Below are 22624 nucleotides of genomic sequence, written 5' to 3' on the forward strand. Positions count from 1 at the left end.
TATAATATATTATAAATATATTATATATTATATAAATATATTAATATACCAATATATAAATAATATAAATATGTATAAATAATGTAAATATATGAATATATTATGTATTTTTATTATATGTAAATAATATATTTATATTATACATACTTTTTATATATATATATAAATATTTTTCATTATTTACCCATTATTTACCCATCACAAGCACTTATATTATATATAAGTACTTGTGAAATATAATTTATATTCATGTCAATCCAGTTTTTATATATAAAATATTTTATATATTTTTATATATGTAATATAAAGTGCTTGTGAATATATGAAAAACATTATATATATTATATATATATATATAAAGTGCTTGTGATAGGTAAATAATGAAAAAATAAAAGATGATAAATGAAAGATTCTAAAATGTCTTACGAAAAATCAACAAATATACAAACAAGCAATAGCTATGCAGACTACAATGTGCCATTGGAGGACTGAGAGATTTACTGGAGGAAAAAAGCACAATATTTCAGTAAACAAAATGGGATGGAGGAAATTTTAGGTAGAGAGAAAAGAATGAGAAAGGTTTTAGACAGGGGAACATAGGATTTGCATATGAAATTGAAAAACTCCAGTTTGGCTGGTTCTTAGCATATGCAAGACAGGAAGAGGAACAAAAGTGTTTTAACAAACAGTTTGGATCCATACTGAGGAGTTCTTAAAAGGCAGTAGTAAATTCTTAAAAATAACTTTTGAGGCAGGGCCTATTGAATGCGTTGGGGGAGAACTTCCTGGTTGATACCTACTAATGCATATACAAATTTGAGACAGATATTTTAGGCGAGAGAGTGGAATTTAAGCACAACATACCTACGACCCCAGAAAGGTGTCAAGTGGAAGTGAAAAAAGGAAGAGGCATGTGAAGTAAAAAATTAAGTTCTAAAAGACGACATGGAGGTTCTTGTGGAAAGTATTTTCTTGTATACACACACACACACACACACACACACACACACACACACACACAATGTTTTCTTTATCCACTTGTTCATTAATGAAGTTAGGTTGTTTTCATATTTTGGCCATTGTAAATAATCTTGCAATGAACATGGGAGGAAATTAGATATTTGCAAGACTAACTCAAACACTGCATTAAATATTCCGTATTTAATATAAAGAAATCAAGATAATTAATATATACCTCTGGTTTTTCAGATCATGGATGTAAGCCCTGTCCTGAAAGGTGGCAATGGAGCAAAAGACCAGTAATGTAAAATAATTCGGAAATCCATAAGATGGCAAGAGAGCAAGGATAAAAATTTTTAGAGAGTCTCTAAAAATTCTACCCTCCTCAATACAGAGAATAAGGAACTGCTGAGTATGCAAGTCTCCTGTCTTTTGTTAAAATTACCTCCTCATCTCACAGAGGTGATAAGTAAAATCTTTACTTAAGTTAAAAAAATTATTGAGTACCTAAAAATACTGTGCTCTAAAGTGAGTCTATAAATGATCACATTTAATTCTTCCTTTGTGTGCAATTAACAGCCCTGCAAGTTTTGTAATATTGTTCATAATTTTTAGATATGAAACCTAGGCTTTAGATGATAAGAAACTTGATTTAGATCACACATCCTGGTTTTGCATATTGAATGGAATAACAAAAAGACACAGAGGAAATATATACTTCTTCATTTAAATACTTATTTTTGTCTTTCATTATTGAATTCCAAATTCTAACACATCATTTTGGAAAAGAGAATCTAGGGAAATAATAGTGTATAAGAAGAAGAAAATAAAATATAAAACAAAAAGAGGATAATTTTAAAAAGACATATCTTGAATTTATAATTGTCCTGAGATGGATAGATGGATACATCAATATTGTATAAAGTTAAGGTTTATTCAACAACTCACCTGACTTCTGACAATTCTAACAAATCAAATGCAACTTTGGAAAGTTTTAGGAGAGTGCCTTTCATGAGGGAATCAAATTTTCAGTCTAGGTAAATGAAAAGTATGCTGAAAGAAGAGAATGTGCAACTGATTCTGTGAAGAAACTTTAGAAAGTAAGCAATTTTATTTATATTGGATTTAATAGAGTTTGGAGGCAGAGGAAAAAGCAGGATAAGAAAACAACTTTCTAACTTGTGCATTTTTCCAATGTCCACCCAGAGCACAGGAGCCATGGTGGTGTCATGGAATATTGTCAATTTCTGATACATTTCATCACAGTCAAGTCAGCTCCATGAGGCAGCATCATGGATAATTTGACTTACGTTCTGCTTTTGTCTTCTACGTGACTGTGTCTCACTGTCATCTTCTTCCTGGCTGGGGTTATCACATGGCACATTCAACTAAGAGTGTTGGAAGATGGTACGATCCTCTGATTGCATCAAATTCTTAGGAAAGTGTGAGTCTTATAAGATGACACAATCTCTTCCCTGATGTGTGTCAAGTTCTTAGAAAAGTGTTGTGAGCTATTCCTCTTTCTTTTGGTAGATTTTTGCCTTGGTGTTTACCAAGTGATCCAAGAGAGAGGTGGCGGGGGCAGGAAAGAGAGAGAGAAAGATAGAAAAAGAGAGAGAAAGAGAAAAAGAGAAAGGGAGAGAGAAAAGAGAGAAAGAAATGGAAGGAGGGAGGGAGGGAAGGAAGGAAGGAAGGAAGGAAGGAAGGAAGGAAGGAAGGAAGGAAGGAAGGAAGGAAGGGAGGGCGGGCAGCTTTATTGCATGGTCTGTGCTGTTAACCACAGTGATTTGCTTCCATGGAAGGAATTTCCTATTTAACTCACTGATTACGTAGAGGATTCCTCATACAGATGATCTATAATGAAAGTGATTGAAATAAGCTTATTTTTTGCCAAGATTATAATACCTTGTATGATACTAGTTTACGTCTCTTACAAGCTACCTAAGACTAAATTTATAAGTTCAGGTCTATTATTAAGTGAGATCTATGCAATTTCAAATACTGGGGAAACACACGTAGTGAAATACGCATTACTAGAAACATTTTAAAAAATCAGTTGGAATTCCTGTTAGAATTCTTATAACCAGGATACCCTTACATCCCTTAGGAGATATTTTTTGGCAATTTACATTCCTTTTATGATTAAAAATGTGGTTTTTTGGCTACTGTATTAGTAGCCAAATAATAGAGATAGGGATGTCTTCTTTTTCTCATGCTGCTAATAAAGATATACCGGAGACTGGGTAATGTATAAAGGAAAGAGGTTTAATTGACTCACAGTCCCACATGGCTGGGGAGGCCACACAATCATGGTGGAAGGCAAAGGAGAAGCAAAGTCATGTCTTGCATGGCAGCAGGGGAAATCCCCTTTATAAAACCATCAGATGTTGTGAGACTTACTGTCAAGAGAACAGCACAGAAAAAACTTGTCCCCATGATTCTATTACCTCTCACTGGGTCCCTCCCACAACACGTGGAGATTATGGGAGCTATAATTTAAGTTGATATTTGGGTGGGGACATAGCCAAACCATATCAGCTACTCTAATCTATAATTTTCTCTTTTTAAAATTTTTAATTTAAGTTCTGGGATGCATGTGCAGAGTCTGCAGGTTTGTTACACAGGTATACATGTGCCATGGTGGTTTGCTGCACTCATCAACCTGTCATCTAGGTTGTAAGCCCCACATGCATTAGGTATTTGTTTTAATGCTCTCCCTCCCCTTGCCCCTCACCCCCTAACAGGCCCCAGTGTGTGATGTTCCCCTCCCTGTGTCCATGTGTTCTCATTGTTCAACTCCCACTTATGAGTGAGAATATGTGGTGTTTAGTTTTCTATTCCTCTGTTAGTTCGCTGAGAATGATGGTTTTAGTTTCATCCATGTCCCTGCAAAGGACAAGAACTTATTCTTTTTTATGGCTGCATAGTATTCCATGGTATATATGTGCCACATTTTCTTTATCCAGTCTATCATTGATGGACATTTGGGTTGGTTCCAAGTCTTTGCTATTGTAAACAGTGCTGCAATAATTTTCTCTTAAAGGCTGCTTTCTGTTCTAATACAAAGAGCCGGAGGAAAAGCTGTACTTACACTTCAGCCTCCAAAATTCCTAAAGCTATGACACAGACTTAAGGACTGCTCTAAGCTATATTTCTGTCAACTGAATTATAATCCTATTGTCTTCTACCAGGAATATAGGAAAGAAATAAAGATACATGTTAATTCTGTAAAACAGTCATGTAAACATAGCCTGACAAAATGTACAACTTTCTTTTGCTCCTATGATAAATTCAAATTTGCAGTATACCACAAATGGAGGCCTACATCTGAAGACTCAAGCTTTCACAGAGCAATAAAAGCACTTATTTTGTTCATTTCTAACTAGCAACCTAAAATACAAAGTCCTTAGAAACAAATAGTTTAAATTAATAAAATGAATATACCACATTTTATTTATATTCTATTCACATGTCAATGGACATTGAGGTTGCTTCCATGTGTTGGCTATTGAGTACAATGTTGCAATAAACATAGGCGTTCAGGCATCTCTTTGAAATTGCAATTTCAAGTTCTTTGGATATATATCCAGTGATGGGATTGCCAGATCATGTGGTACATGCCACAGAATATTTTTTAGCCTTAAAAAAGAAAGAAGTCCTGCCATTGCAACAACATGGATAAATATGGAACATGTTATGCTAAGTGAAATAAGCCAGATACAGAAGGACAAATACCACATGATACAACTTATATGAGGAATCTCAGATAACCAAACTCGTAGAAGCATATAGTAGAATGGTGGTTGCCAGGGATTAGAGAGGGAAATGAGGAGGTATTAGCTAAAGGGTAGAAAGTTCAGCTACACAAGATGAATAGGTCCTCGGGATCTGCTGTACAGCATAATGCCTATAGACAGTAATACTATATTATATATTTAGAATTTGCTGAGAGGGTAAACCTTACATTGTGTTTTTATCACACAAAAGTAATAACAATAAATGAAGAGAGTGGGAGGAAACTTTTCAAGATAATGCCTATGTTTTTGTCATACACTGTGGTTATGGTTTATTTACATGTGTATACTTATCTACAAACATTAAGTTGCATATATTACAAAACATATGTACAGCTTTTAACTGTCAATTAAACCCGATAAAGTGGTTTTTAAAGAAGAAATCTTTATGAATAAGGCAAACAAGTAGGGAGGGCATGCCTAGTGGCTTCGAATCAGCCCGCATTAGACCAGCAACAGGGGCTATGGAGGGAAATAGCAATACATAAGGCCAGAAAGGGGCTGAGGACAGATTTTTTTTTTTTTTGAGACGGAGTTTCACTCATGTTACCCAGGCTGGAGTGCAATGGCGCGATCTCGGCTCACCGCAACCTCCGCCTCCTGGGTTCAGGCAATTCTCCTGCCTCAGCCTCCTGAGTAGCTGGGATTACAGGCACGCACCACCATGCCCAGCTAATTTTTTTTGTATTTTTAGTAGAGGCGGGGTTTCACCATGTTGACCAGGATGGTCTCGATCTCTTGACCTCGTGATCCACCCGCCTCGGCCTCCCAAAGTGCTAGGATTACAGGCTTGAGCCACCGCGCCCGGCCCCTGAGGACAGATTTAATTAAGAATAGTAATACAATTTATACTCAAAAAAAGATGATACCTGGGGTGAGGTCACCACTTATGGGAAGTGTCACTGCATGCCATCTTCTGTGTTCCGATAGATGCTGAAATCTATCATTTGCTCTATTCTGTTGCATTGCATTGTCTCACAGCTATGATTCTGTGAAAAGATAATAGGACGCTGGCGTGTGTGAGACCTGGTTCAAAACCTAACTTCACACTTTCTGGCTGTAAGACCTTAGCCAAGCTTTGTTCTAAACCAAGCTTTAGTTTCCGCATATATGGAATGGATCTTAGATGAGATTACATGTTGAATTTGCCAAGTTCCTGCCATGTAAGGGCCATCTTAAAAACTATAGGACCCTTTGCCCCTAGCTTTGAGCTTATTGTGGTTAAAGGTCCTGTCATGCTGATCTTCCTATCTATCCCAAGGATTTGTGGATTGACTAGCATTTGTTTGACACACACACACACACAAAATCTATTGTTAAATAAGTGAATAATTTGCAGCTGCCACTCATACCTGTCCAAATATCAGTTGTGCATTTGGTAGACTCAAAGAAAGGGAGACCAGAAATCTGGTTTTCAATCCAATTCACCTTCCTGAGACTTATTTTCTACTCTCCTCCATGCATTTTTGGCTCCATAAGTTTTGAGAGATATTTCTTCCCAACTTGTCCTATTTAGACACAAAGGAGCTTCAAACGCAAGACAAAAACAATCAATACTGTCTTCTCACATGGCAAATTGAAGGTCAGTACTTGAAGAACAAGAGAGAATGTAGCCCCCTAGAAATTACTCTACTCAAAATACAACTCACAGATCATATGGGCTGAACAAGGTTGGGAAAGCCAACATAGAGAGTAACTTTTCTCAGAAACAAATTCTGTCTAGAAACGAAGAAAGTTGGAGAACTGAAAATAATGGCCTTGGTAACTATAACAATAAAAATGACTGCTTCCCTGCAATTTCCAATGCTATAATAAAGAATCAAAAAGATGAAAGGGTCTGGACCCTATCCTTGTCCACCTCGTTTCTGGCCTCCACATCACAGAGGGCACAGAAAATACAAAAATAATCCATGGGTAATATAGTGCCTGTGTCAGGTAATTACCTAGGGTTACCTGTCATCTATTATTCACCTTCTTGTTTCCCTCCCTGGTTTCTCTTCCCTGATGAGCTAATGGTAGCAACCTGAACCAACTTTCATTACTATGTTTGTGTTTTTTAAATGTTGCCTTTTAGTTACCCTGAGATAATTATCCCAAGGAAAATACCATTGGTGGTGAAAACCAAGCTAAGCACCCAATGCAGGAATGTTCTTGGGACTAGAAGGATCATACAAATGTGCTATCTAACGGCAAGCAGAGGATGGCAAATGTAAGAACAGCTGAACTTAGCAGGGTGTTCACTGTATCACCTGTTATCTCTTTTTGTTTTCTTCCCAAAAATCTCACAGAATGGGCACTAGTTTTGTCACTCTCTACTATTTATGAGATGGGCTTAGGTAATTTAAGAGCCCTGTCTGTGATGGTTTGAATGCTTGTACCCTCCAAAATTCACCTTGTAATTTAATTACCACTATCAGAGTATTAAAAAGTGAAACTTTAAAGAAGTGATTGACTGGGTGAGGTGGCTCACACCTGTAATCTCAACACATTGGAAGGCCAAGGCAAGAGGATCGCTTGAGGCCAGGAGTTCAAGATCAGCCTGATCAACATAGCAAGATCCCATCTCTACAAAAAAATTATTTTTAAAAAATAGTTGAACATGGTGGTGCCCACCTGTGGTACCTACCAATTACTCAGAAGACTGAGGCAGGAGGATTTGTTGAGCCCAGGAGTTCGAGGCTGCAGTGAACCGTGATTGCACCACTGCACTCCAGCCTGGGTGACAGAGCAAGACTCTGTCTCTAAAAATAAAAACAAACAAATGAAGAGATGATTAAGCCCTCATGGGTGGAATTAATGCTGTTATGAATGGATGAGTTCCATCTCCTTTTGCCTCTTGGTCATTCTGCCCTCTGCCACATGAGGAGCCCGCCTTCCTGCTTTCCCAAGGTTGCAGTGTGCACGCTGCCATCTTGAAGAAGAGAACGGTCTCATCAGACACCAAACCTGCTGGTGTTCTGAACTTACGCTTTCCAGCTTTTAGAACTGTGAGCCAAGAAATTGACAGAATATTCAGTCTAAGGCATTCCATCATAGCAGCACAAAACAGACGGAGACATTGTCTAAAATATATAGCTCTTACACTGGGGATAAAAACATGAACATGGCTGTCTGATTTAAAAAATGGATTGTCTTCAGCACCAGGCTGTACTGCTTCCTAATAAGAGGCTGGGATACTTCTGCATACTTGAAAGCTGTGACATATTTTGAAAGAACTGAAAGATGATGTGTTTTATTATATTTATATTATTATGTACCCTGAAAAAGAGAAAGAGAGAGAGAAATGAGAGAATGAAGAGAGAAGAAAGGGAAGGAGGGAGGAAAGGAAGGAAGGAAGGAAGAAGGAAGGAAGGAAAAAAGGAGGGAGGGAGGGAGGAAAGACAGGCAGGTGTATTACTTATGGTTGCTTGTTCAGTAAAACTAATATACCTGTGGAATAAAAATAATAATAATAAATAAAAATAAAAAAATACATTTGCTTTAAGATCACGTTGTTAATTTTGGCCACCTGCTCATAATCTGACTCTTGATTTCAGTCCTCAGTTTCAGACTGGATTCTCAATTTCAATTATGTATCATCTTCCCTTCTTGCTCAGTTTGACTCCATCATACCTACCCTGAGGAAAACAATGTTACTAATGTGTCTAAATCCTTCTCCATGTCCATACGAATTTATACAAATATGATTATATATGCTTGTATGCAACCTTGAATATACCATCAACCCTAGCTTCAGGTAATCATCACTGTTGTCCCTGTCTCAATCATGTGTAATCAGCACCAATGGAGCTAGTTCACCTGTTTTCTTAATATATAATGGAGGGTTGGCTATTTTACTGAAGTAGGGGCCATTGGGATGACCTCAGTACAAGGGTTTTCAACCTTAGCTTCACATTGTAACCACATAGAAAGCTTAAAATTTTTGTAATAACCCAGCTACACTTCTCATCAATTAAATCAGCATCATAAGAGATGGGACAATCTTAGGAATCAATATTTCCTCAAAGCTCCCCAGTATAATTTCAGTCTGTAGCTAAACTGAGAATTATTTTCAACGAGCCAGACAGATCAAACTTCATATCACCTGTCTATCCCGACCATGCCAATTAATACCCTCAATAAGGGCTTGTTGGCTAAGATTACAATAGTGAAATAGCTGAGAATTGTCACTACATCCGTCCCAGTTCTGACCTGTCCTGACCTAACGTGGTCTGCACAAACCAAACTAATTTTGCTAACTTTGCAGAAAGAGCCATCCAATTTGAGGATGGTCCCAGCACCTTTGGCTTTGGGCCTATTTGCTCAGGGAGTTAGTATTGAGGTTGTTTATCCAAGTATTGCCACTCAGACTGAGTTAATACAAATCACCAGTGGAGTTTGAGAAACTTAGAGATTCTCCATCTCTGTTCCCCCATCATTCTGATTCTGTAGATCTGACGTGTGGCCCAAATATCTGTGCCTTTAAGGTACTGTCCATGTAAATCTAATGTGAAGCCAGGTTTGCAAACCATGTTGATTATCACTGAGAGAAGAAAAGTTATTCCAAATAAACATAAAACATGACTGTATTAGTCCTTTCTCACATTGCTATAAAGAAATACTAAAGACTGGGTAATTTATAAAGAAAAAAGATTTATTGGCTCACAGTTCTTCAGGCTGTACAGGAAGCATGATGCTGGAAACTGCTGGGCTTCTGGGGAGGCCTCAGGAAGCTTACAGTCACAGTAGAAGACGAAGGGGAAATGGGTACTTCAAATGGCTGGAGCAGGAGCAGGAGTAGGAGAGAGGACGCTGGGTGGGGATTGAGAAGGGGTGGTACACACTCTTTTTTTTTTTTTTTTTTTTTTTTTGAGACAGAGTCTTGCTCTGTTGCCAGGCACCAGGCTATAGTGCAGTGGCACAATCTCAGCTCCTTGCAACCTCCGCCTCTCAGATTCAAGCAATTCTCCTGCCTCAGCCTCCTGAGCAGCTGGGACCACAGGCCTGCGCCACCACGCCCAGCTAATCTTTGTATTTTTTAGTAGAAGCAAAGTTTCACCATGTTGGCCAGGATGGTCTTGATCTCCTGACCTTGTGATCTGCCCGCCTCGGCCTCCCACAGTGATGGGATTACAGGTGTGAGCTACTGCGCCCGGCCTGCTACACACTTTTAAACAACCAGATTGTGCAAGAACTCACTATCATGAGAACAGCACCAAGAAGATGGTGCCAAGTCATTCACGAAAAATCTGCCTCCATGACCCAGTCACCTCCCACCAGGTCCCACCACCAATATTGGGGATTACATCTCGGCATGAGGTTTGGTAAGGACAAAGATCCAAACCATCTCAATGGTCTTTCCCTGAAAAATATGCCATTTTTATATACTTGTATATATAAATAAAATATCTCAGGGATTTTGACTGGAGAGGGTGTTGGGGCATGGGAGAGGAAGAGAGAAAGAAAAAAAAAAGAGATGAAAATTTATGGAAACAAGCCCGGTCTTATAAGCTAAGTTATCAAAGGGTGAAGTATTCTGACACAAAGGGCCAATGTATCTCTAGAACTCTGGATTTACGCATCTACCATAGAGGCTGTCAGGGACAACACGATGATAGGAAAGCAACAGGGAAGGGCACTTAGTAATAAGAGCTGGTCAAGATCCAGAGCACTGTGAGGTCAGAAACAGAAATTATTTTTAATGAGTATAAAAGAATTTACAGGAAATAAGAATCAAAATATGCAAAACACCAAAAGAAAAAAAAAACCTGTAACTTCTTCATAGGAACAAAATAACTGATTAAGATATTTAAATTATTAAAAGTAGATCTTTTTATTAGAAATAGAGGAATGAAAGAACTTATTTGTCTCATGGAAACAAAATGAAACCCAAATGTGTGGGAGTCAGAGGCAGAGATTTTGAACTTTAATAAATAATTTTATCTTCATGAGAATGCCAGGGGAAAACTGCTAAAGAGAAATGAAAGCACCAAGTTGCTTCTTTAATCCATGTGTATGTAACTTATGTTTGATTCCCATGTAATAACTAAGAAACTGTTTACTTGAACTAATTGTCTTTATTTAAAAAGTTGTGCTTAGATACATTGTTTGTAATTCTTACTAAATTTTCACACATTTTTCCTTTGTGTTGTTTCTGTTGATGCATATATAAAACATTGATTATTCATAATTTTAAATATTTAGAGGATAACAGGCTGCTAGATGGTATATATAAAGTTGTAGTTTCAAAGGACTGTCAAAGTATTGAAATGCAACTAACTTTGAATTTGGATCACATCAATTTTCCAGAAAATTCTAGATTTCTGATCTAGCAAAATCAGTATCAAAGGCTAGTTTACCATTATTTTCTGCCTATAGTTACGCAACTATATGAGGAGAAATGGAACACCATATCATTTACCAGTATTCTGAAATCAGCAATTTTGTTCCAGAAAATATCTTGAACCCTAGATTTACAATATTTGGCATCTAGTGTCCAGGAACACTGACAAGCTGTGATTCAGGAAAGCTCTAAATAATTAAAGATAATGATTCTTATGTTTTTCAAATGTCTTCAAAAAATTTATTAGGACTTGTCTGAGGGAAATAAAATATCAATTGTAAGAGAATATTCTTTTATAATGATACCCAGATTACAAAATCAATAACATCAATATTACTAATTTAAATAAATGATAAACATATAAATATTGGCCAGGAGCAGTGGCTCACACCTGTAATCCCAGCATTTGGGGAGGCTGAGGGTGGCCGATGGCTTGAGCCTAGGTGTTTGAGACCAGCCTCAGCAACATGGCGAAACCCTGCCTCTGCAAAAAAATACAAAAATTAGCTGAGCATGGTGTTGTATGCCTGTAGTCCCAGCTATTTGGGAGGCTGGGGTGGGAAGATCGACTGAGCCAAGGAGGTTGAGGCTGCAGTGATCCAATCATACCACAATACTCCAACGTAGGTGACAGAGTGAGACCCTGTCTCTAAAAAAAGATAATTATTAAATGCTTATTCTTTTTCACCCAGATTACAAGTTATCTAAAATTTAAAGATTAATAAAATATTTATTTTCATAGGATTGTTGGGGAAGAAGAGTTATTTTGCAAGTGCAGGCTGATACTCAGCTGGTTCACAGTGTTACAAACATTTGCCAAAATAAAATATTTCTAAATCAGTTGATACAGTGCTGTAGCCCCAGCTACCGGGATCCTTAGCATGGCCGGACCTCCACGTGACCTAGCAGCTATCGCAAAAGGCATCTCTTGGACCTTGTTCTAGTGCTGTGGCCTGTGTCAGTTCTAGTTTTCAAATATTTAAATATCACCCTAGTGGACATGTGACAATATAATAATAATGTAAGAAATGAATCTTTATTTGAAAAAGCAAATAAATTCAGTGAAATGAGAGACAATCATAAGGCCATAGTATGGCTATTCCCCTTGGTCCCCAGGGATTATTTTAAGACTGAATAATAACATAAAATCAGAAGGCATCAGACAAGGGACTGGAGAATGTTCCGTTAAGCAAGTTCATTTGTCTGATGATGTAAATACACAGTCATTTTGAAAGCTGCTCTTGGTTCTGGTACTGTAGTTTCCTCTTTCCTCACATGGGATTACTCACAAAACTCCTGCTTCTTGGAGAATTTGGAAGAAACATACTAATCCAAATCCTCAATCTTCACCGGGACAGCTGTCTTCTCGCAAATCCAAAATATTTCAGCACTACAGCGAGAAATATGAATATTTCCTTTTTGAAAATAAGCACATCTTTTGGATCCGTTGATCTGGTCAAGTTCTTTAGTACTAAATCTGAAAATTAATCAATTTAAAATTAATTATAAATTCTATATTTGAAATATGATCACTGTTTAGTGCTCTCAGTTGCTCTTAAAACCAACGTCATGTATGTGAATATTGAGGGACTTCTGCCTCCACAAAACTTCAAAATCTGAAGCTGCCTAGAGCTGGCACATCTGAGCTCTTTGTTTTAAGTTTATCATGATCCCAGGTAGAATTCTTTAAAAGAAATACTTAAATCCTGGGCTGAGAGTTTGTATTTCCTTCATAAATATGGAATTCCATGAATGAAATCCATCCAGTTCAGCTTATATTACAAGTACTTGAAGTTCTTTGAGACTTTATGAAGAAAACATAGAAATAAAACTACATTATGTTGTAAAAAGTTACCACATTTTACTATGCGCAAATATAACTTTTTACATAGTTATACATATGTGTTAGGTAAAAAGAGAACAAGACAGACATTAAGAGAGGAAATGAATGACTATATAGATATGGTTCCAACAAGAGTACTCACTTCCTCTGCTAAGAAATTGATGTTAACACTGAAAGAATGTCTTTAGAAAATTACACTTGTCAGGTCTAAATTTTCTGTGTGCCCAACACTGTTGTTTTCCTAAATGACCTGTATTACACTGCCATTTTATTTTCTTGCTTCAGGGCTAGGCTTACTAAATCACAGCCTTGGCCTTTATTCAGTAGTCAAGGAAATGGCTATACAATCTGGAAGCTCAGTCTCTCTAACCTGAGTTTGTCAGGCTGGCTTATCTGACAGCTGCATGTCTCAGGGGCCAGGGTCCGCAGGCTCCAAAACCTGCTATGGGGCCCCTTCCTCTACACTTTGAGTAAGAGTGAGTAAAGGGGCCAAGGATGATTGGAATCCCTTTGGGAGAAGGGACACATCTTAGAATCCAACATGAAATCAACGTGTTTACACGGTGTCGTCCTACTGCTCCTCGAATCCCTCAGTCTAGTAGTAACACCTCAGATTAATATTAATCGGTTCATGCCCAATATTGCTCTTGTCACAAAAAAGTAACTGTCATGTTTGTTTGTTTGGGTATTACTCTGCATGTGCTTTTTGTCATTATTATTTGTGTGACACCAGACTAGTTGACTTAATATGATTAATAATGGTGATTAGAGAATGGAGGATTAGTGTTGGAGTAAAAATGGCCATGACAAAACATTGGGAAATTGACGAAGGTAAAGTGTATCCAGGGAGAAAATAATAGACTTATCATTGTTTGTGATGGAAGGAGCTGCTGAGTCACAGCTGAAGCATGGCATCTTTGACAGGAGACCGAAGATTATGATTCAGTTTAAGAAAACCTTGACAGCATGCTTTAAACAATGAAACAGGAGGGAGGGGCATGGATAATTATTTGTTGGGGAGGAAGGTAGATAAAAAGCCATTTTGGATACAAATATCCTGTTAGATAGAAGAGTAAGACCTAGTGTTTGATAGATTATTAGGGTGAATACAATTAACAATAATCTACTGTGCATTTCACGATAATGAGAAAAGAATAATTTGACTCCTCCTAGCATAAAGAAAAGATAAATATTTAAAGTGATAGATGTCCCAATTCCACTTATTTGATCTTTACATACTATATCTGAATGTATCAAATTATCACATATATCCCAAAACATATGTATCCCTTATGTATCAATAAAAAATTTAAAAATCCATTAAGAGGCCAATAATTTTTAATTTTATCTAATATAAAAATACTGTTATATTTAAAATATTAATACTGTTGTTTTATTTAAATGTAGTTATGATGAGGGCTGTTTCTCAAAATTTTTGGTTTTATAGTCTCTGAAAGAATTTAGCAAATCTAATACCCCCTTACACATCTATTTTTTCATAACTTTAAATAATTTTAAAAAATTGAAATTTTCCAAGTTTTATATATTCTATATGTGCTTTAAATATTTTCATTTAAATGCTGAAGTGGCAGGTTTAGTTTAATTTATAAAAGACACTTTCCATATATTGTAATTGGCAAGTCCTCAACATGACACTAATTGAGCTAATCAGTCAATTCAGTCTTACTTTTTGATAGAAAATGACTGACAGTTGTTTCGTATAAATAAATGTGTTGATGTGTGTTCTTTTTTTGTTTTTGTTTTTGTTTTTAAGAGACCGGGTCTCCCTATGTTGCCCAGGCTGGAATGCAATGGCTATTCACAGGTGCGATCCCACTACTGATGAGCATGGGAGTTTTGACCTGCTCCATTTCCGACCTGGGCTGGTTCACCCCTCCTTAGGCAACCGGGTGGTCCCCCACTCCTGGGAGGTCACCGTATTGATGCCGAACTTAGTGCGGACACCCGATCGGCATAGCGCACTACAGCCCAGAACTCCTGGCCTCAAGCGATCCTCCCACCTCAGCCTCCCGAGTAGCTGGAACTACAGGCACGCGCCACCGCATCAAGCAATGTGTGTTCTTATCACCAGCAGCACCCGTTTGGATTGTAGGTGCTGCAGAGTCAGAGTAGCTGAGTGACTGAGTGCACAGGCCCTAACGTGCAATTTATAAGCTGAGTGATCTCAGGCAATTTACTTAATCTCTTTGTGATAATAGTTCTACCTATAAAATGGGAATATAATGGTGATTTACTCACGGGTTAATCTTTATAAAGTACTTTGAATGTAGTATTAGCGGGGTGTGTGTGTGTGTGTGTGTAAGTAAACACATTTCTACCCAAAGATAAAGTTCAGAGCCTTGCCCTAAATTTGTCACAGAGATGAAATGAACTATACCTCCTTTCAATATTTGTTACTGGAGCTCTTTTCTCAGTGTGTTGTACTCCTCTTTTTATATCTGTATTTATAATTCTCACAATCATTATTAATTTTCCCAGGATTCCATGGAAAGCTTGTGTTTACCCTCCATAGTTAGAGACGTACAAGGATGGAGAGGGAACAGAGCCATCTTCCCAGAACCAACTTCGGCCAGAGGAGTTCCAGGATAATCCCAGCCAGAAGAACGAAAATCTGAGTAATGGCTGTGACATAAGAAAATCCTAAGAGAGAAGACAGAGGAAAAGTTTTATGTGAGAGCCACGTCCCAGTTTGCAAAGTTAAGATAGATGTGAACATTCATTAAATTCATGTATTATTCTAATTTAAGATGCACTGAATTTCCATCATGTGAATCAGTTATTTCTCTTTCATTGTATGGATAATGTTAAGAGAATGAGACTCAATCCTACCTTTTCTTCCAAGCTGTCTATCTTCACTAGAGTGGAGTTCTTGTCTATGCAGTCCTTTCTACTGTTAGTCCATGTTTTCTCTTCATTTGTTGTAAAATAATAGCAACTATTTTGGTACCATTGCCACATCTTAGGACATGGATTGCATCTGTGGTCTGAAAAGAAAATTATACCCAATAATATAAACTGAATGTCTCTGGAGTGACTGGGGGCGGCTTTGAAACTAAATCATTTAATTGAACAATAGGGTCTGAGAGCAAGCACCCTGAAAACATATTGCTTTAGAAGCCTCTGAAAATAAAGTGACCCCTGGTTATGGGTTGGGGCAACAGGGATTCTCTCTTTTTAGGGCTTAGTCTTCTGAACTCAGAATTACCAGCTATGCTTTTAAGCTTTCGTAACAACAGGATCACCTAGACATAGTTAATAAAATGAGGGGCCGGGCGCGGTGGCTCACGCCTGTAATCCCAGCACTTTGGGAGGCCGAGGCGGGTGGATCACAAGGTCAAGAGATCGAGACCATCCTGGTCAACATGGTGAAACGCCGTCTCTACTAAAAATACAAAAAATCAGCTGGGCATGGTGGCACGTGCCTGTAATCCCAGCTACTCAGGAGGCTGAGACAGGAGAATTGCCTGAACCCAGGAGGCGGAGGTTGCGGTGAGCCGAGATCGTGCCATTGCACTCCAGCCTGGGTAACGAGAGCGAAACTCCGTCTCAAAAAAAAAAAAAAAAAAAATGAGGGGTTGAAGTATCGAGATTGGTATCATTCCAAGATACTTCTCAAATTTGTCTGTGGTTTCAAAAATATTAAATGAATTTATATATTTCCTTGCTGTCTGTAAATTTAGTGCAATATCACTAAGGGTCATTGGATGACATAATTCTCTCAATACTCAGAGGTGGTACATGTGATCAACTTAGAGCAGGGCAACATATGCCATCTGACTGGTTAGCAGGTCTAAGTCTGATTACCTGAGGTATGAACGATTAGCTCTTGGCACAGTTTGACGGCCATTTGTTCCAGCCTATTCAATAGACTGGAGATGTGTGACTTGAGAAATTCCTCCTTCGTGGACAAGTTATTGGAGTTGCCCAGTTGCTGGGACAAGTTATCCTGCTGCTGGTCGACGGTTTTCTGAAGTTGACTCAATATTTCTGAACCTGAGTTAATTTCATTAGATATCTGCAAAACTCCAAGACATGACAGAAGACAAGTTCATATATTCTTCTGTTCTCATAATAACTATAGATAATTCTCTTGACAGAAACATTTCTTAAATGTTCAAGATTTATTAGTAGTTCTTAGTATTTGAGGTATCATGCAAGAAACAAACCAGATGCCTTTCTATTCCAAATTATTTATAGTTCTTTATAATTTTATTTACATCTTAATTATTATTGCACTATATTAAATTAATGAAAAATTATCTATTTCTGGCATTGCATTTAAGGAAGTGCTAGTCATTCTGTCATTCATTTTCATAAAATTATTTTATTTTTGTTTTATTTTATTTGTAGGCAGATGATGTAATTGTTTTAATAAAAACAGAATTCTTTGAAAAAATGGATTTCTCAAACTCTGCAGACCACTTGAGATGTTGTTTACCAAAAGAAAATAGAAAGCAGATTTTCATGGCACATCAGACCATTTCTGGTCATGGATCTATGAAATATGCCTTTTTCGTAAGCACTTAAGGTGCATCGTCAGCACAACAACTTTAAGAACCAATGCACCAAAAGCACTAAAGTTTAGAAAAGAAATGTCACACTTCTGTATTGACTGAATGGGCATACGTTATCATATTTTCACTTAATTTTTAAATATACATTATTGTAGATGATCAGCTGCTAATCCTCATCCTCTGATTGGCTCCAGAATATCTGTTACTGCCGCTTGAACATCATATTTCTTTTCAAAAGAGCAAGCTACATCATTAGCCTCCTTTCACATTGACAAATATATGTCCAAATCCTAATTATCCATTAAATCTTAAAAAATTATCCATTAAATCATTGAAAAGAAGTGAATGTAGCAGAGGAGATGTTAGTATCATCCAGCAAATTAACTTCCTTGACTACAAGAAAGTTAATTTTTTCACTACCCCGTAAGTGAATACCATGCCAATTCACTGCTCTGTATACCATATATTTAACAACTCTATGAAGTTTATATTCTCAGGATGTTTTAATTATTACTCAGGAACTCCCATGTTCATCCCCAACTACCCAAGGACAGGTCAGAATCAATAGAATGTTCCTTTGTGGCTGTGGTGCTTGAGAGCGGAGCTTCCATTGTCATGTGGAGAGGGTTCGACTTTCTTACTCCATAAGGTGTATCAGGCCACTCTTCCTCCTTGTTTGTATGTCTTTCTCATTCATGGAAACCAGCCTGCTGCTACTTGGAAGATTTCTCTCCACTAGAGAAGTCTTACGTGAAGGGACTGAACCTAGTCTAGTGCTAAGTCTTCCAGGTAGATAAAATAGCATGCATTTTCTTCAATACGTATTTCTTGACTTTATTTCTTAGCATTGGAATGATAAGTGAATGTGTGGCTAGGCAGAAAACAGGCTCTTTATTCTAATGAATAACTAGAAATGAAAAGTCTTCGTCTAAGTCCGGTTTAGCTTATCAACATAAAACAATTCAGAACCAAATCCTGATCATGTCTTCAGGAAGATATGAAGAACAGGAGAGATATGAGACAGCAGAAAACTATCAGAGGATTCGGATGCTAGGACCCATCTACAATCCAGGCGGAATATACATGGTTTAAAATATGTTTTCTAGTCGCCTTTCTCGGGTTCGATGCTGTTATACTTACACATAATCCCCAGTGTCACCAGCCCAATCAGCAACATCAGGCAAAGAGTTAGCAGACCCAGGGCAGTGTGGCGCCACATGGGAGATGGAGCTGGATGCGCTGGAGAAAGCCAACAGAGCAATTAGCAAACAGAACTGCTTTGTGCTTGTTTCACTTGTTGGTTCATTTCTCCCACTTAGGGAGCTCACAGACACTAACGTTTCTCTCTTGCTTCTTCAATGACCTCTTTTAGAAAATATCTAATATGAAGTGCAGTGAGGGTGCCGTCATTGCTTCCACCACTCTTCTTCCCTTTAAGAGTAAGTTTCTCCTAATTTCAAGGTTTTTGTTTTACATCATTACCCACTTTTCTTCCTCAAGTTCGTTGAATTCATAAATGAGAGATACAAAAACTGCTTTTTCTGGACGCTGCTGACAGTAGGAGACACCTCAAGCTTTTGAGCTCAAAAGTCTCTATAAGGCAGATGTTCTATCTGCCTTATAAAAGTGGATTCTACTTTTTAAAGTATCTTTTACCTGTTAACGATAACTTATCTATTATTCATGCTATTTATCACCTGGTAAATAATGAATGAATACTGAAAAAAAAGAAGGAAAGAATGTGCAGGCTAACTTACAAACAGCAGAGTAGACCAGAAAGCCAGAGTGTAACTCTTCAAATGTTAGCATCCTACTCATTGTAGTTTTTGTTTAAAATACCAATGGTTGTCACGTTTTCCTTCACTTAGTATTCCTTGATTTAGGTCCAAATAACATCTAGCGCAATGTTTTAGATATACTATTACAGTCTCCAGGTGCACTGTGATATGCACCATATCCACACCTCCCTTTTTCCTCATAGGTTAGAATTAGAATTAAAAAACAAAACAAAGCAAGGCAAAAATGTGGAACCATCTTTATTAAACACATGCAAAGTCAAAGTCTATCCCTATCGCCTTTTTGTAAATATCCTTCCCTCAAATGTCATGCACCACACAAAATGTAAACATAAATCTAGAGAGCAGGAGAAAGTGGTTCAGATGGCTGACGTGACTCAGGAGAACCTGGAAAGTCAACGTATCTGAAAATAAGAGATGTGGTCTTATATATCAAATCAGATTCTTGACCATGGAGACTGCTATTTCTTCCAATTAGGCTTAAGAGAATGAGTTGAAGACCAATGCTCAGTCTGGGCTTCCCCACATAGCAGCTGTGTGAACTCACTTAAATTATCTAATTTCTCTCAGTCTCAGTTTTCTCATCTATGCAATGGAGGAAATAATAATATTCCAATATTATTGTGAATTTTCATCACAGAATTATATCTGTATAAAACGCACATAAAATACTACCTAGATATTATCATAATTGGTTCAACACTACACATTATACTTGGATTTCAACTACCCTAAAATTTGAAAAAAAATCCTGACAAAAGAGAAACAAGCTCTGGTCCATTTCTGATCCACTCACTTATCTTCCAGTTTTAAGTAACTTAACATCATCTAAAAGAAAAAACGTCCTCTACCTTCACTATTTTAGAAGCCTCCTATCTGGGTTCTGAAAGAACATCCTCCTGGCGTCTCTAACAAGGTGTAAATATCAAGGATTATATTTATAAGAAGAAATCTCTAACTCCACAAGCTTAATTTCTGGCATATCCAGTTAGAATTTTTCACTGCAGCACAGAGCTTCCTGTAACATAGTGATATCACACAATTTTAAAGAGGTTCTGAAAGCCACATATTTTCACTTCAACCTTGGGAACACACACTCTCCTAATATGTTCCACAACCATTTGTTCCCACGCTGAAGGTTTCCCAGCACACTTGTCTTTGACACCAGTTTTAAAGCCGGCATCTCAAAGCATTTCACACCTTCCACTCCCCACAAAACACAGTTGGTGTTCTCTGAACTCCTACCTCTTTTTCTTAGGTTATTTCCATCTCGGTTATTTCTTGCTCCAGCAGAATCCTGAAATGTGAGTGTCGCGTAGGTCACTTCTTCAGACATTGTAGAAGAAAGCACTACTTTAAATTATCTAATTAATGTTTCAATATCTTCAGGCCTGGGAACAGAGTGTCCTTTTCAAGGCTGGGAGCTTCTATAAGACACTCAACTGACCCATACACACTACACTGCCCCTCTCTAAGAGGAGAATGACAATTTGTTTCTCCGGAGAGAAAGTGAGAAAAGTCAAATATTCTGCTTTAAAATATTCTCTTTAGAATGTTACAGATATTGAACTGTCTGCTCTGTCAGAATTATTTCTTGCTGTGCAGCAAAAAAGGAGTGCTTGGAAGCAGAGCAGGAGGATCATGGGGGAATTCCCATGATCCTCAGGGTAGAGGCTGCTCTGAATATTTCAGAAAAGAGTCAAGTTGTCTTCTTTACATCTATGTAAGGCTAGCTAATCTGCATGGAGACGTTGGTTCTAGTTTATACTCAGTCGCATCAGATATCAAGCCGAGAGACACATATTAAGACAGAAAGAGCTGTGTCACACACCTGGTTGCTATTATAGGAAATTCAAATGTGTGTGCGTGTGTGTGTGTGTGTGTGTGTGTGTGTGTGAGAGAGAGAGAGAGAGAGAGAGAGATAGTTGGTAATGGGGCATGGAAGAGAAATTGATAGCTACTTAGCTACTTAACGTGAGTATGAATGGGAGTGCCCTTCTGACATGGTGGGGAAAGTTTCTAGCAGAACAACAATCCCAGGGTAATCTTCCTGTAGACAGCAAGGAATACACAGGACAAGATTTTTAAAAATAACTACCTGAAGTTTCAGGGGAATGAAAGTGAAAAAAGCAGGCCGATTCTAGCGAGAATGAGACTGGCACGTGGTAAGGTATTTTTGGTTTTAGTTTGTTTGTCTTTCAGTCATTCCTGCAGGGTAGCAGAACTCTTATAGAAAGCATGCTGTGTTTCTGGACTACAAAATCAGATGATGCTGTGTGGGGCAACCACAGCCAAAAACAGTGCTGTAATAATTGGATATCCATACAGACTACTGGCTAATGAGGATCTCTAGAGTGTCTTTAGGATTAGAAGTCTCTTTAAACTTGTATTTATTTACATTTTATTTTTTTAAACTTAATAAAATAACCAACCTCTATTTTCCCTCAGATAGGTCTAAAAATGCTCTGAAAAAATGCATCCAATAAAATTGAAGTAAACTCACTGCACAAAGCACTATCACTGTGATGCTTTAAATTTCAACAACATAACATGAGCAATAAAGAGTTGACAATTTGTATAAACGGTATTCTATTATCTGGAAGAACAGGAGAAAAACATGTTGCACATGTAGTTTGTCATAGGATTTATAGCCTTAGGATTTACACACACCTTAAAGGACTGAATCTACTTCTAATCCTGCCATCACTTTTCATTAAACTTACTAATTTATATAATGAAGTAAATTTTTATTAAGGATCTGCGGAAGGTAGAATAATAGCCCCCAAAGATGCCCATGTTCTAATCCTCAGAACCTCTGAATATGGCAGCTCACTGTGAAAAAAGGGACATTTCAGATGCCATTACACTTTTTAACTGTGTAATTGATAAAATAAGCTACAGAGATGCTGTAAGTTTTTAAGGTTACAGACCTTGAGGTGAGAAAAACACCCCAGATTATCTGGGTAGATGCAATTTAACTACTTGAGTCCTTAAAATTGGAGAATATTTCTTAGATGTGGTCAGAGAGTGATGTGACCAAAACAAAGAAACAGGGACATGGTGATATTCCCAGCTGAAGAGGGAGGAAGGGGGCCAGAACCAATGAATTTGGGCTAGATGATGGAGAGGTAATAATGAAACACTGTTTCCCACAGAGCCTTTAGAAAGGAATACATCCTTGCCGAGAGCCTTGATTTTAGCCCAATGAGACTCATGTCAGACTTTCAACCTGCAGAGCCTTAAGATAATACAGTTGTGGTAATTTGTTACAGCAGCAATATGTAGTCAATACAGAACCCAGGAAAATAAGGGTGGGGGAGCTATACATGAGTGAAGAAATTAAGGAATCTCCTCTAAAGCTTTCCTTTGGGGAG

At 37.6% G+C, this 22624-nt stretch overlaps 1 protein-coding gene across 4 annotated transcripts; it reads right to left on the reverse strand.

Annotated features, from left to right (window-relative positions):
* Window positions 1-11867: 11867 nt before the first annotated feature.
* CLEC12B (C-type lectin domain family 12 member B) lies at window positions 11868-20718 on the reverse strand. 4 transcript variants are annotated; one of them, XM_037744546.1, is made up of 6 exons: window positions 20496-20718; window positions 18595-18693; window positions 16745-16963; window positions 15770-15924; window positions 15465-15580; window positions 11868-12466 (listed from the first exon to the last, which is right to left on the reverse strand). In XM_037744546.1, the coding sequence occupies exons 1-6, from the start codon at window positions 20584-20586 to the stop codon at window positions 12403-12405; spliced, it is 744 nt and encodes a 247-aa protein (XP_037600474.1). In that variant the 5' UTR covers window positions 20587-20718; the 3' UTR covers window positions 11868-12402. The 4 variants fall into 4 exon arrangements, 2 of the variants coding, with proteins under 2 accessions (XP_037600474.1, XP_017400865.1); XR_005202921.1 differs by having other exon boundaries at window positions 12091-12553; window positions 15318-15580; XR_001830079.2 differs by having other exon boundaries at window positions 12091-14657; window positions 14994-15580; window positions 20496-20713.
* Between the last annotated feature and the right edge of the window lie 1906 nt (window positions 20719-22624).

This window comes from Cebus imitator, unplaced genomic scaffold, assembly GCF_001604975.1.
Source record: "Cebus imitator isolate Cc_AM_T3 unplaced genomic scaffold, Cebus_imitator-1.0 Scaffold179, whole genome shotgun sequence".
Lineage (NCBI taxonomy): Eukaryota > Metazoa > Chordata > Mammalia > Primates > Cebidae > Cebus > Cebus imitator.